Here is a 16,314-nt window from a genome sequence, read left to right on the forward strand (position 1 = left end):
TAAGGGCCATTGGTAGGTTATTCTAGATAAGTTTTTTTATTTCAAGTTGTTTTTTTTTTTAAATGGGTATTAGAATAGGAATAATTTATTTATAAATTATTATATTTGATCATTTGTTTGCTATTTTGTGTAATGTATTTTTTTTTTTTTTTCGTTTTGGGGGTGGATTTTATATTTAGATTGGGTTTTCTTTTTTAGTTTAGGGCTTGGGCAGCAAAATAGCTAAATGCCCTTTTAAGGGCAATGCCCATACAAATGCCCTTTTCAGGGCAATGGGTAGATTAGGTTTTACTTTATTTTTATTTTGTGGGTTTGGGGGGTGGGGGTTTGTATATTGTTAGGGGGTGTTTGTTTTTTGTAGCAAAAGAGCTGTTAACTTTAGGGCAATGTCCTACAAAAGGCCATTTTAAGGGCCCCTTGGTAGTTTATTAGGCTTTTTTTTATTTTGGAGTGGGTTTTTATTTTTTTTATTATTTGTGATTTTAGTGTTTTGTTTTTTTGTAATTTAAGGTTTTAGTGTAAGGTGGCTTAGGTTTTATTTCACAGGAAAGTTTGTATTTATTTTAACTAGGTAGTCATTAAATATTTAATAACTATTGTCTACATAGTTAAAATAAATACAAACTTAGCTGTGAAATAAAAATAAAACCTAAGCTAGCTACAATATAACTATTAGTTATATTGTACCTAGCTTAGGTTTTATTTCACAGGTAAGTATGTATTTAGTTTTAAATAGGAATTATTTAGTTAAAGTTAGGGGGGTTAAGGTTAGGTTTAGGGTTACATTAGGTTTAGGGGTAGGTGTAGGGGTTAATAGTTTAATTTAGATTTTTGCGATGTGGGGGGCTGGCGGTTTAGGGGTTAATAGATTTATTGGTAGTGATGTGGGAGGCCAGAGGTTTAGGGGTCAATAGCTTTATTTAGTTGCGGAAATGTCGGAGAGCGGCAGTTTAGGGGTTAATAGATTTTTTATAGTGTGGGCAATGTTGGGGTGCAGAGGAATAGGGGTTAATAACTTTATTATAGTGGCAGCGATATCGGGAGCGGCAGATTAGGGGTTAATAGTTTTATTTAGGTGGCGGCAATATCGGGGGCGTCAGATTAGGGGTTAATAACATTATGTAGGTGCCAGCGATGTCAGTGGGGGGCAGATTAGGGGTGTTTAGACTCTGGATTTATGTTGGGGTGTTAGGTTTTTCTCCCCATAGACATCAATGGGGCAGCGTTACAGAGCTTTTCATTCCGCGATCGCAGGTGTTAGACTTGATGTCTATGAGGAAAGCATGCACGAGCACGTCAAAACAGCGCTTGTTTTTGGTGCGGTATGGAGCTTAAAAGCACCATATTGCATGCACAAGCCGGGTTTTTAAAAACTTGCAATGGCTGTGCTATAGGGGGTTAAATAACACAACTTTTGTTGCATTCGTTAATTTCCCTATAGCACGCATAACTCATAATCTAGCTGTATATAAACTACCCGCGATAGTAGAAAGTGTGAGTAGTAAGTGAGCAAGGCAAGGGTGAGATAACAAAGCAAACATTTTAAAGTTCTTGTACAATATCAGTCATAGCCAGTAACCTAAAGTTTATGAGATTGCTTAAAAAATATTTGGGGCTATGCTCTTTACTCACCACCTGGCCATAGGCGGTAGGGTCCATCACAAGCTATAAGATAGTACCATGACCAATTGTAATTCCAGTATGGGTCACAAGTAAAAAAAAAAAGAAAAAAAAGGAGGGGGCAAATTAAAGTGAAATTAGCGACCCCTAGAATATTAGTTCTACCTAGTTATACAATTAGAGTCAAGGAACCCCTGCCTTGCAAAACATTAATATAGATATCTAAGTTGTCAGTAAAGTAAATTAAAACAGACTATGAAGCCATGTTGGAGAAATGAAACAGACGTAATAACATTATATAACAGAGGCATGCAACTTACCAAATAAACTAGTAAAAAAATGCTAATAAACACTAAAGCATACATTTTGTACACATTTAGCCCTTTCCAGCTAAGGTATTTTCCAGCATTAACATTTGCAGGAGAAGATGAAACTTAAGGGCCATTAGAGTCTCAAAAAGCGTATGGTGCAAGATCTTTCCAAAACCCTAACATTAAATGGTCAGGCCACAAATTAAATTGGAAGAGTGTCTTTGTTGAAGAAGTCTCATATAAGAATGCTGGCCAAATAGAATCACATATAAAATTGTTGGCTTCACTATCTGAGGACTAGTCCAAGGGGTCCATTAAAGAAACTTGATTTGAGACTGTAAGTGTTGGATGTGACTGCATATACAGTACTTGTCACGGTTTGAGGTCTGTGGCTCACGTGGTATGTTTCACCTACATGCTTTGTCTTGATCTCCCAATGTATCACCTTGACCAGGTGATCCATAATTGTAGTAGGAGAAGACCGAACGGGCTGTGATGACCACAGTCTGTTTAAGTGAGTTTACTCCCATTTAGGCTTTTCAGGTAATTTGCGGGACTGTTGCAATTCAGCAAACTTGGCACAACTAGATAGAGGTTGCACTTCTAAAGCTAAAGTTCTGCAGCAGGACTTCTCAGAAAACTTTCAGGGACAACCTTGTCCATTAATTTCTGCAGGAGGTTTTCTAATTTGAGGTAATGTTCTTCATGTAGGATAAAATGCTCTTCTCATCTGGTTTTGACCTTGGATCCCCCTGACTAAGTATTTGGACATTGATTTTGTACTTCTTTTTCCTGTATGGTTGTGATTCTGCCCTGTCGACTTCACCTTGACCTATCCAGTCATTTTCTGATATCTATCAAGTTATAGTCCTTTGTGCTCAGTCATTAATCTCATGGGTCCTTGTGCTAAATTGCCTCTAAGATATTTCTTTATCACTCCACTTCACGCTGGGATAAAGAAGACTACTGGCCAGCATTGGTTTGATAGTATTTTTAGTTTTATAAATATAATCCCGATGGTAGTAGTATAACAATTATAGTACACTTTAACCAATGTTGAAAATAAGAAAATTTAATTTTAATACCTCAGTTTAATGTTGTGTTTGTCACACTTAAACCTGTAATTTAAGGATATTCTTTTGTGAATATTCAAATATTATATTCTAAAAAGTTTTATTATTGATTCCTTCACATCTTTATTTCTCAAGCTATAGATTACTGGGTTAAGAAGAGGAGTCACAGCAGAATAGAACACAGAAATTACCTTATCTTCATGAAAAGAGACCATTACTGAAGGTCTGACATACATGAAAATAACTGTCCCATAATAGATAAAGACTACAATGAAGTGTGACGCGCAGGTGGCAAAAGCATTGCGCAACCCAGATCCTGAAGAGGTGGCATATACAATTATAATAATATGGATGTAGGATGCCATGATGAGGGTGAAACACCCTAGGATCACCAGTCCAGCAATTAGGAAGAAAACTATTTCACACAATGTGGCACCTTGGCATGAAATTTTAACTACAGGTGCAAAGTCACAGAAAACATGGTCAATTATATTTGAGTCACAAAATGATAACTGTGTTACAGGAATGATAATTATCATCAAAATAACCACACTGAACATCCATGCGGCAGCTGCTAACAGTCTACAGAATCTCTCGCTCATGATTATTACATATTGTAAGGGGTAGCAGATGGCAACATATCGGTCAAAAGACATTATTACCAGAAGAAGGTTCTCAATGGATCCAAATAAAAATAAGAAATAAAGCTGTGTTATACAACACGCAACAGAGATGGTCTTTTTTTGACTAAGGAAATCAGACATCATTTTAGGGACAGTGTCAGAAATATACATGATTTCCAGGAAAGAGAAATTGCTTAGAAAGAAATACATGGGCTTGTGTAGGCGACGTTCAGTCCTCACCATGAAGATGATTAAAGTATTGAAAGTGATAGAGAGAAGGTAGATGAAAAGAAACATTACAAAGAGGAAAATTTGCTGCTTGTACCCAATAGCGAAACCTTGTAGAATGAACATGGCAATAGCTGTGACATTTTTGGTATCCATCCTATAGTCAAGAAGTTCTACAATAAAACATTTTACACAATTTAATATCATATACCTCTGTTTCATTTAATCAGAATTCCTATGAGAAATGCCTTGTATGTATTTTCAATATTGAGAAACTGAAGCACAAAAGGAAGCCTACATAAGTAATGTTAGTGTTCATGAGCCCTTAAAACTGCTGTTGGTACTACATGTGGTCTTATATGAACATTTCTGGAACCCAAACAGATTCACTTTGGGACAATTCATATATATATATTCTTTCTTGATGTTCGTACTCTTATGATGGTTAATGTAATATGATATTTTTGTTTCAATAAAAAAAGAGAAAAACTGTTGATAAAAATAACACCATCCAGCAATTTACAAAGCTATTAAATTTTATATTTGAGATTGGTAAAGGGACAGAAACCCCCCCCCAAAAAATTATTTCATGATTCAGATAGAGCATGTAATTTTTAATTCTAGTTTACTTTTTTAAATCAAATTTGCTTCATTGTCTTGGTATCCTTTGTTGAAAAGCATACCTTGGTAGGCTAAGGAGCTGGGAGCTAGCTGCTTATTGGTGGCTGCAAATATATGCCTTTTGTCATTGGCTTACGAATGTGTTCAGCTAGCTCCCAGTAGTGCACTGTGCCTCCTTCAGTCAAGGATACTAATAGAACAAAGCAAAATTAATAATAAAAGTAAATTGATAAAATGTTTAAAATTGTATGATCTATCTGAATCATGAAAGAAACATTTTGGATTTTATATCCCTTTAAGCTACAACAGACATAGGGGCCGTATATACCCCTGTATCGGTGCGAGCCTTCAGGCTTGCCGGAAACAGGAGTTAAGAAGCAGGGTCCTTAACTCGTATGCCTCCTCTGAGGCGGTGGGCATCAATCCACCCGATCTCATGCAATCGGGTTGATTGACACCCACTGCTAGCGGCTGATTGGCCACGATTCTGCAGGGGGTGGCATTGCACAAGCAGTTCAACAGAACTGCTTGTGCAATTTGAAATGCCGACATATCAATGTCTGGCACACATGATACGCTACAGCGGATCATGTCCCCCAGACACTTGATAAATCGTCCCCATAGGCTCCCACTCAAATATATGGCAGCCAAAAGACAATAATATGCACAAGGTATCCATTTAGCTCATTAACAGCTGTCGGCTTTTCTTATGCAGCTGTAATGACATAACATTTTTGACAGCTTCTCATAGGTGTAAAGTATTAAAATGCCCTTTTCAGCAAGTATACTTTTTTATAAGGGTTAAAAGGGATATGGTATATGGCAAGGTATTTGAATTGAAACGGCTATAATGTGTGTGTGTGTATACATATGTATATGCGTGTGTGTGTATGCATATGTATATGTGCATATATGTGCATATATGTGCATATACATGTGCATTTATGTGTTTTTATTTGTAAATATGTATACACGTACATATATGTACAGTGGGGAAAAAAAGTATTTAGTCAGCCACCAATTGTGCAAGTTCTCCCACTTAAGAAGATGAGAGAGGCCTGTAATTTTCATCATAGGTATACCTCAACTATGAGAGACAAAATGTGGAAACAAATCCAGACAATCTCATTGTCTGAACTGGAAAGAATTTATTTGCAAATTATGGTGGAAAATAAGTATTTGGTCAATATCAAAAGTTCATCTCAATACTTTGTTATATATCCTTTGTTGGCAATGACAGAGGTCAAACGTTTTCTGTAAGTCTTCACAAGGTTGTCACACACTGCTGCTGGTATGTTGGCCCATTCCTGCATACAGATCTCCTCTAGAGCAGTGATGTTTTGGGGCTGTCGCTGGGCAACACAGACTTTCAACTCCCTCCAAAGGTTTTCTATGGGGTTGAGATCTGGAGACTGGCTAGGCCACTCCAGGACCTTGAAATGCTTCTTACGAAGCCACTCCTTTGTTGCCCAGGCGGTGTGTTTGGGATCATTGTCATGCTGAAAGACCCAGCCATGTTTCATCTTCAATGCCCTTGCTGATGGAAGGAGGTTTGCACTCAAAATCTCACGATACATGGCCCCATTCATTCTTTCATGTACACGGATCAGTCGTCCTGTTCCCTTTGCAGAGAAACAGCTCCAAAGCATGATGTTGCCACCCCCATGCTTCACAGTAGGTATGGTGTTCTCTCTCCTCCAAACACGACAAGTTGTGTTTCTACCAAACAGTTCTACTTTGGTTTCATCGGACCATATGACATTCTCCCAATCTGCTTCTGGATCATCCAAATGCTCTCTAGCATACTTCAGACGGGTCCGGACATGTACTGGCTTAAGCAGGGGGACACATCTGGCACTGCAGGATATGAGTCCCTGGCAGCGTAGTGTGTTACTGATGGTAGCCTCTGTTACGTTGGTCCAGCTCTCTGCAGGTCATTCACTAGGCCACTAGTGTGGTTCTGGGATGTTTGCTCACCGTTCATGTGATCATTTTGACCCCACATTGGGAGATCTTGCGTGGAGCCCCAGATCGAGGGAGATTATCAGTGGTCTTGTATGTCTTCCATTTTCTAATTATTGCTCCCACAGTTGATTTCTTCACACCAAGCTGCTTGCCTATTGCAGATTGAGTCTTCCCAGCCTGGTGCAGGTCTACAATTTTGTTTCCGGTGTCCTTCGACAGCTCTTTGGTCTTCACCATAGTGGAGTTTGGAGTGTAACTGTTTGAGGTTGTGGACAGATGTCTTTTATACTGATAACAAGTTCAAACAGGTGCCATTAATACAGGTAATGAGTGGAGGACAGAGGAGCCTCTTAAAGAAGAAGATACAGGTATGTGAGAGCCAGAAATCTTGCTTTTTTGTAGGTGACCAAATACTTATTTTCCACCATAATTTGCAAATAAATTCTTTCCAAATCAGACAATGTGATTGTCTGGATTTGTTTCCACATTTTGTCTCTCATAGTTGAGGTATACCTATGATGAAAATTACAGGCCTCTCTCATCTTCTTAAGTGGGAGAACTTGCACAATTGGTGGCTGACCAAATACTTTTTTCCCCACTGTACATATAAACACATATATACACATGTATATACATATATACACATATAATATATACATACATTTTTTAGCTATTTCCAGCTAAATACACTGAAACATTAAATACAATTTATTTTAATTTTTTATACAGTTTAATGTTTTTTTTGGTGTTTTGAATGTTAATACTTTATATTCAAATGTTTTTCACATATTAGAAAAATTCTATATATATCTGTAAATATATATATATATATATATATATATATATATATATATATATATATATATATATATCTGTATATATTCATATAGATATATAAGAATACATTTTTGGCTTTAGCTCTGTTGGTTTAGGCCCAGATTACAAGTAGAGCGCTAATTAACGCTCCCGCTTGAGCGTTAATTTAGCTAGAAGTAATCATTTGGGCCTGTCGGGTTGCGCTCGTATTATGAGTTGAAAGTAATCTGCTTTTACAATACTGATCTTCAGCCCTCATCTGTTAGGAAGTTGGCCATCACTTTTCAGACTACAATGGTAGATAGATAGAAAGATAGATAAAGAGAAATATATTAGATAGATAGATAGATAGATGGATAGATAGATGGATAGATAGATAGATAGATAGATAGATAGATAGATAGATAGAATGGGAGTTAGCCTACATACACACATTTCACATACACGCACTACACACAATCTACACATATATACTTCCCACACTGCAAACCTATAAACACAGAATCTACACATACATCTCACACACACTACACACAATCTACATAAATATACTGCATACACTACACACTACACACAATCTACATAAATATACTGCATACACTACACAAACACACACACTACACACAATCTACTTAAATATACTGCATACACTACACACACACACACTGCACACAATCTACATAAATATACTGCATACACTACACACACACACACACACTACACACAATCTACATAAATATACTGCATACACTACACACACACACTACACACAATCTAATTAAATATACTGCATACACTACACACACACACACAATCTACATAAAAATACTGCATACAACACACACAACTAGAGATCAGCCTCCCACCTAACACATCCCACCCCCTGATCCCACACACAATTGTCCCCGCCATCTTAAGTACTGGCAGAAAGTCTGTCAGTACTAAAATAAAAGTGTTTTTTTGTTTGTTTTTCTTTACAAAGTTTAAAAAAAAATCATATTCTGCTTAGCCCCCAACCTCCCTGATCCCCCCCCAAAGAGCTCTCTAACCCTTCCCCCACTAACTATTTGCCATCATTTTGGGTACTGGCAGCTGTCTGCCAGTACCCACTTTGCAATAAAATGTTATCTTTTTTTAAAAAATAAATAAATAACTTTTTCTGCAGTGGAGCTCCCCCCCTCCATACTCTACCCCCTCCTAGATCGCTTTTAAAAAGTATCTCCCCTCCTCTGCCACTTACCACCCTCTCCCAGAACTCTCTCTCAGCACTTGAATTTTTTATATGGCTAGATTATGGGCGCGTGCAAGCACACGTGCACGCACCCACCCCTCACCTTCCGCGCGTGCTTCTGAGCGTACCCGACATCAATAACTGCTGGCCGGAAGGAAGTTCCTCAGCGATGGGCCGCCCACCCGCCTCCCTGCAATGGCTCCCACCCACCAACGATCGGCACCATCGCTGGCCGATGCAGAGAGGGCCACAGAGTGGCTCTCTCTGCATCGGTGTGCCAAAAAAGTTATTGCAGTGATTCCTCAATATCGAGGCATCACGGCAATACCTTGAAAGTGGCTGGAAATGATCAGGATCGCTTCCAGCCGCTTTAAACCCCTAATGACGTACAGGGTACTTTGCTGGTCTTTAAAGACCAATTTGTGTATGACGTACCCTGTGCGATGTGTGTCGTTAAGGGGTTAAGAGCAATCTACCATGCACTTCTAATATATCACTGATTTATCCGCTTGATTGCTCCACTGCTGGATAACCGACTGCGCCAACACCTTTGAACCCTCAAGAAACCGTCTAACCGCCAACCCACCAACAAGGCCAGCTGGGTTATCCCGGCCTTCCAGGACTCCAAACACCAATGCAGATGACTAGAAAGAACCTGGAGATCCAGCAAAACCCCTTTGGACAAAGTGACCTACAAAGAAGCCATCACCACCCACCCCCACCTCATGAAAACCACCAAGAAAACAGCAATCCAAAACAGAATAAACGCCAATGCCCACAACAGCAAGGAGCTGTTCACAGTCAAAGAATTCTCCAAACCCAACAGCAACACCAACAATATCCCACCCTCCCAGGACCTCTGCAACAACCTCGCCACATACTTCCATCGCAAGATCATCGACATCTAAGACAGAGTCGCACCCCAGACCTCACCCACCAACCCCCCACCGACACTGCACCCATAAACACTTCCGCCTAACCCCCACGGACCATATGGAGCCCCCTCACCACAGAGGACACCCTAAGGATCATGAGATTGATCAACTATGCAGCACCCTCAGACCCATGCCTGCATCACATCTTCAACAAAGCAGGTGACACCATCACCCCTAAACTCCGCCGCACCATCAACTGCTACATCGAAACCGGCACCTTCCTGGAAGACTGGAAGCACGCAGGGGGAAACCCCCTGCTAAAGAAACCCACGGCAGACCCCAAGGACCCTAAGAACTTCCGTCCCATCTCACTACTCCCCTTTCCAGCCAAAGTCATCGAGTAGGCAATCAATGCTCAACTCGTAGACCACATTGAAGCCAACCACACACACACATCTCCATGGCCCCCTTCGCCACCATCGTCCGGCAACACAACCTCAACATTGTCTCCTACACCAACGACATCCAGCTGATCTTCTCACTCACCAGAGACCCCACCACCACCAAGAAAAATGCCCACGAAGGGATGACAGCAGTCACCGCCTGGATGAGAGACAGCTGTCTCAAGCTGAACGCAGACAAGACCGAAGTCCTCCTCCTCGGACCCACCACATCCGCCTGGGATAACTCCTGGTGGCCCACAGCTCTTGGACACCCGCCTACCCCTACCGACCATGCACAAAACCTAGGCGTCATCCTGGACTCATCGCTCTCCATGGACCAACAAGTCAACGCCGTCTCCTCTTCATGCTTCCACATACTTCCCCTGCTGTGAAGGATCTTCAAGTGGATCCCAACTGAGAACAGGGAGACAGTCACCCACTCCCTTGTCAGCAGCCAACTGGACTACAGCAACGCAGCGTCGCACTCTATGCCGGCTCCACCACCAAGCTCCAAAACAGACTCCAGCGCATCCATAACACCTCGGCCAGACTCATCCTCGACCTCCCTCGCCAATGCCACATCACCAAACACCTTTGAGACCTGCACTGGCTACCTATCAACAAAAGAATCACATTCAAGCTTCTCACCCACACGTTCAAGGCCCTCCACAACATCGGTCCCGAATACGTCAAAAACCACTTCACCTTCTACACCCCCCACCAGACAGCATCGATCGGCCAACCAAGCCCTCGCAGTCATCCCCTGCATCAGGAGGACCACAGTGGGAAACAGATTCTTCTCTCATCTAGCAGCCAAGACATAGAACACTCTCCCGCTGCACCTCAGACAAGCTACCTCCCTAACTAAGTTCAGAAAGGACCTCAAGACCTGGCACTTCGACTGAACTGCAGCAACCCCAAGCGCCTTGAGACCCTTAAGGGTGAGTAGCCGTGCTTTACAAAGATAAATAGATAGATAGATAGATAGATAGATAGATAGATAGATAGATAGATAGCTAACACACACATATGGAGCAATTAGTTAAATGTTTGGTAGTTTTAGACTGTCTAGCTGGTGGGGAATCTAGCACACCTGAAGTAAACTTTATCCCAAAGTTTAAAGAGTTATAGTTAGTTGTAGTAGGTGGCGCAAAACAAGTTGCTATTCCCAATGTGTCTTACTGTAAATATGTGTGATAATATGTGGGCTCAATATATGTTAATGTTTTGATGAGTCCTAATTTTATATTCTCTTTTGGAAAAAATGGATGTCGAAACTATTTAAGAAATAAATATGATCCTTTATTTGATTATGGTAAATTTACCCAATAGTAGTGATGCTAAAAGTACAGTTAAACAAAAATTATTACAATTCCTTCAAAGTTTAAAAAATGACACCGGTGTCTCTATGTATAAAAATGTACATAATATATAAAAAATAAATTAAATTAAAATAATAACGTTGAAATCTTATAATTTATACAGTTTTGGGTTTATCACAAGTTGTAATTTCTAACAGAATGTTTGTAGATACAATTTTATAGTGGATAAAACAATAGTTGCTGTATAGTTCATATAAGATACTTTGTTTCAAGTTCAGCTAAGTTCAGTGACCGATCACGCTCTTAAGGGTTTCTTGGTGGGATCTTCGTTGCGGTTAAGTGCTAACCGTTTGCTGATGTTTTTTAAGTATCTCCGGTTTTTCTATTCTGTGGCTTGTCTGTCGGTCAGTGACCGATCACGATGGTATGGTTGTTGGATAACCTCCTGATGTGGAATTTTTGCGTGCCTTTCCGGTCTGTTGTTCCCAGGTTTCTTAGATGTCGGTCAGTGACCGATCTGGGTGCTGAAATGTGGTTGTTGGGATAAGTAGAAAGTTTGTAGGATAAGTAGAAAAAGGATTTCTAGTTATCAATGTGATCTTTGCGGTTAAATATATGCCGCTCAGTGGGAACTTGAATATTTCAACTGGGTATAGCTGGTATTCTCAAATCCTGTGCAGGTGTGCTCTGGTATCAACATGTTTCGGCTGGACAGCCTTTTTCAAGGCTGTCACAGGATTTGAGAAGACAAAGTGAATACCAGCTATACCCAGTTGAAATATTCAAGTTCCCACTGAGCGGCATATATTTAACCGCAAAGATCACATTGATAACTAGAAATCCTTTTTCTACTTATCCTACAAACCGGAGATACTTAAAAAACATCAGCAAACGGTTAGCACTTAACCGCAACGAAGATCCCATCAAGAAACCCTTAAGAGCGCGATCGGTCACTGACCGACAAAGGATAAGGTAACTGAGCGGCCACGACAACTACCCAAACACTTATATAACAGTGAATTTTCTCGCAGCAAACAGATAAGCCCACCTAATAAGAGGAAACCAAAGCGGCATTTATTTAACCGCCAGCAGCTCATATAGAACTGCCACCAGCTTGATCTTGAAACTTAATCAAAACACTGGCATAGCGGCGTTTATTTAACCGCAATTATCTCACAAAAGTGATATCAAACAGATACACTTCAATGTACTAATTTGTATACTTATATTATAGTGTGATAAAAATCGCACCAACATACCTCTACATTTGATATATAGTTGCCTAAGATAAGATCTCAATTGCATAGCTGAACTTGAAACAAAGTATCCTATATGAACTATACAGCAACTATTGTTTTATCCACTATAAAATTGTATCTACAAACATTCTGTTAGAAATTACAACTTGTGATAAACCCAAAACTGTATAAATTATAAGATTTCAACGTTATTATTTTAATTTAATTTATTTTTTATATATTATGTACATTTTTATACATAGAGACACCGGTGTCATTTTTTAAACTTTGAAGGAATTGTAATAATTTTTGTTTAACTGTACTTTTAGCATCACTACTATTGGGTAAATTTACCATAATCAAATAAAGGATCATATTTATTTCTTAAACAGAGCAATTAGTTAAACTCTTGATTGCCACATACACACACAGGCATTTAATGTTTTGGATCATTGCAGCATAGAAAACTTTAAACCATTGTTCAATTCTTTGCTCACCATCCATTTTTTGCTTATTTTTGATGTGATATATTGACCTCCATTTGTGCTGATCGGGGGACTCTTTAAAGGCTGGAATTGTGACCTGCAGCTGTCGGCACTTTGAGTTGTATATTGGACTGCCACCTATGTTGAAGAAAAAAAAATAGCACCCATGATAATTAGTCCAAATTTCCATAAATAATTATGCAACTTAATTCCGAAACGAAATATTAAGCAATCATATATTTTCAATAAAACTCCTGCATATTTAGAAGCAGTGCCTTTTACATATAGTTATATATGCTTGATGGCAAACCTAGAAACACATGGCATGACTGGAAATTTAATTCCCATGTGTGTTTAAGAATTTTTGTTCCCATCATGTTGCATGATTTCCAGCCTGATGATGGTGGTCTCTGACAAAGTGCAATTGACACATGAACCATGTGAGGCTGTGAGAGGTCTAATGCCTCTTGTGGTGATTATAGATGCCCTGACAATAAACTACAGCATTTTACATGGTTTACCTTGCTGATAGCCACAGGCCATAAATGCTACTTTAAAAATGTGCCTGACATATCAGTAAAGGATAATATGGCTAAAGCCTAATTCAGCAATAACAGGGCTCAAAAAATATTGGTGCCAGGCCCAATTTTTGAATTGTCATTGCTTCCTGGTGCCATGAATTTGTTTAGTCCTCCATTAAAATACGATACCTAACCAAGCTAAAGTAATCTTTCTCAGGATTAATGTTTATTATAATGGTATAGAACCTTATCATACTTACATATAATTTATCTTTAACAGTGTTTCAATGTAAGGCTGTGTATTAGTCAGTATTTGTACGTTGTGCTTTTACTTACTAATGATAAACTGATATTAAACCCTAAGGGCTAGATTACAAGTGGAGAGCAAACATTTGCGCCCGAGAGATAAGGGGTTTATTGCGTTGGTTTGCGCTTATCGAGCTTGCCTCTCATATTATGAGTTGAAAGTAAATGCAATAGCGATTTACGCTAGAATGATTACCTTAACTTCGGAGCACTGGTTAAACAAAAACAGTATGGAAAATACATGTAACTAGATGATGTATTCAATTGTCTAATATTATGCCGCAATGTTTTGAAGAATTTCTTGTCTCTTTTTATGTACAAATTATATTTCAATAAAAATTTATTTTGTCATTAAAGTGTCACAAAACACATCAAAAATACATTACAAAGTAGTTACACTCATAATAACACAATCTAATAATCTAATAAAAATTATTCAATAATGATATTGCACACAAAAGTTATAAAGATAGGAGGTCTCAGGTGTTAGAAGAAAGGCAGGCAAAGGGCTTTAACATTGAGATACATACATACACATTTCTAAAGATCGCTATGTATGTCAATAGATATGTATGTCAATGTGTACATATGTATTTATGTGTGTATGTATATATATATATATATATATATATATATATGTATTTACAGATATATATATATATACACATATAAACACATAAATATTACAAATGTATACATATATAGACATATATAAAAGTGCATTGGACCCCTTGCCGTTAAGTAGATGAAAACACATAAAAGCATATTTATGTAATATTCATATTTATCCCCTTCCCGCCCGGACTAGTTTGTCTACATCAAAACAAAGTTGAAATCACGCGATCGCGCATGCGATACCATTCAGAAAGCGCCTTTGGCTTCAGTACAGCCAAAAGTCTAGAACGTTCTATGCCATCCTAAGGGCGTTAAAGCCCAGTACAGTTGGGACGGCATAGAACTTCCTAAGGGCGGGTAGGGGTTGATAAAGGTTTTAACTATGTATTTACTGTAAATATTTCACATTTCAATGTTCTGGACAAAGCAAAATATGTTCTATGTATTTGTAAATAGATATTCCTAAATATATTTGTTCAATGTAAATATTTGCATAGGAAATTAGCACATCTAGGCAAGTATCCCTGCTTGCTTTTCCCCAGAAATAACTCATATACAATGTTACCAATGCACAAGAGAATTCTGAGTAAGTTATGCAAATTAGATATGTAAATTCTCCGTTTTTTTGCTTCAAAATAATACTGTTTTAACACAGCTATCCTTTTAACAGGATTATTACAGCAAACCAGAAATCACTCACTAGACAGCCTGTTTCGTTCTTTTTGGAACTCATCAGTAGGAGATAGATTTCTGGTTGCTGCATTGGTGAAGCTATTTTCAAGGTTAAACCAAAATTCATTCAAATTAAGGGGGGAGATAAAAAACTGAAATTAAAATCCTCCATGTCTCAAAATTAATTCAATGTAAATATTTGCATAGGAAATTAGCACATCTAGGCAAGTATCCCCGCTTGCTTTTCCCCAGAAATAACTCATATACAATGTTACCAATGCACAATAGAATTCTGGGTAAGTTATGCAAATTAGATATGCAAATTCTCAGTTTTTTTGGCTTCAAAATAATACTGTTTTAACACAGCTATCCTTTTAACAGGATTATTACAGCAAACCAGAAATCACTCACTAGACAGCCTGTTTCGTTCTTTTTGGAACTCATCAGGAGATAGATTTCTGGTTGCTGCATTGGTCAAGCTATTTTCAAGGTTAAACCAAAATTCATTAAAATTAAGGGGGAGATAAAAAACTGAAATTAAAATCCTCCATGTCTCAAAATTAATTCAATGTAAATATTTGCATAGGAAATTAGCACATCTAGGCAAGTATCCCCGTTTGCTTTTCCCCAGAAATAACTCATATACAATGTTACCAATGCACAAGAGAATTCTGGGTAAGTTATGCAAATTAGATATTCAAATTCTCAGTTTTTTTGCTTCAAAATAATACTGTTTAAACACAGCTATCCTTTTAACAGGATTATTACAGCAAGCCAGAAATCACTCACTAGACAGCCTGTTTCATTCTTTTTGGAACTCATCAGTAGGAGATAGATTTCTGGTTGCTGCATTGCAGGACAACCTATTGTTATTGTCAGGATTATTATTTATTTTATTTTTTATTATTATTATTATTATTATTCCGCAACTTTTTCTATTGCCCATAACTTTTGAACTGCTAAAGCAAAGCTCTTAAAATCAGGTATGCTGGTACAGCCTATTGCTCTGCTACATCTCATGCAATATTAAACTCATAGGTCATAAGGTTAGGCAGCCATATTGTTTTTTGCAACAAATTTTAAGAAAAGCTTAATAATCTTTATCTCTGGAACTGCTTATGTTACAACTTTGAAACTTGCTGTGCTCATTGCTGCTATGACCTAGATTTGCCATTGCTCAACAGAAGTGCCTTAGTCACATGATGTAGCAGCCATCTTGCATTTTGCGAAAATCTTTAAACATCTTCTTCTCTTAAACCGCTTTTTCCACTTTTTTTCTCCACTAAGTTCTATGGAGGAATACGTGAACACACACGCAATATTCTATTCTCAGATTTTTGCACTAGTCG

The 16,314-nt window shown here is 38.3% G+C and overlaps 1 protein-coding gene across 1 annotated transcript; it reads right to left on the minus strand.

Annotated features, from left to right (window-relative positions):
- Nucleotides 1–3,087: 3,087 nt before the first annotated feature.
- LOC128647036 (olfactory receptor 5F1-like) lies at nucleotides 3,088–4,011 on the minus strand. Its single transcript, XM_053699849.1, has one exon. It carries the CDS (start codon nucleotides 4,009–4,011, stop codon nucleotides 3,088–3,090), a length of 924 nt encoding a protein of 307 aa, XP_053555824.1.
- Nucleotides 4,012–16,314: the final 12,303 nt, after the last annotated feature.

The sequence above is a fragment of the Bombina bombina genome, chromosome 2 (assembly GCF_027579735.1).
Source record: "Bombina bombina isolate aBomBom1 chromosome 2, aBomBom1.pri, whole genome shotgun sequence".
NCBI classification, from domain to species: domain Eukaryota; kingdom Metazoa; phylum Chordata; class Amphibia; order Anura; family Bombinatoridae; genus Bombina; species Bombina bombina.

Coding starts and splice junctions, on each gene's coding strand:
- LOC128647036 (XM_053699849.1), bottom strand. CDS start 4,011: ATGGATACCAAAAATGTCACAGCTATTGCCATGTTCATTCTACAAGGT.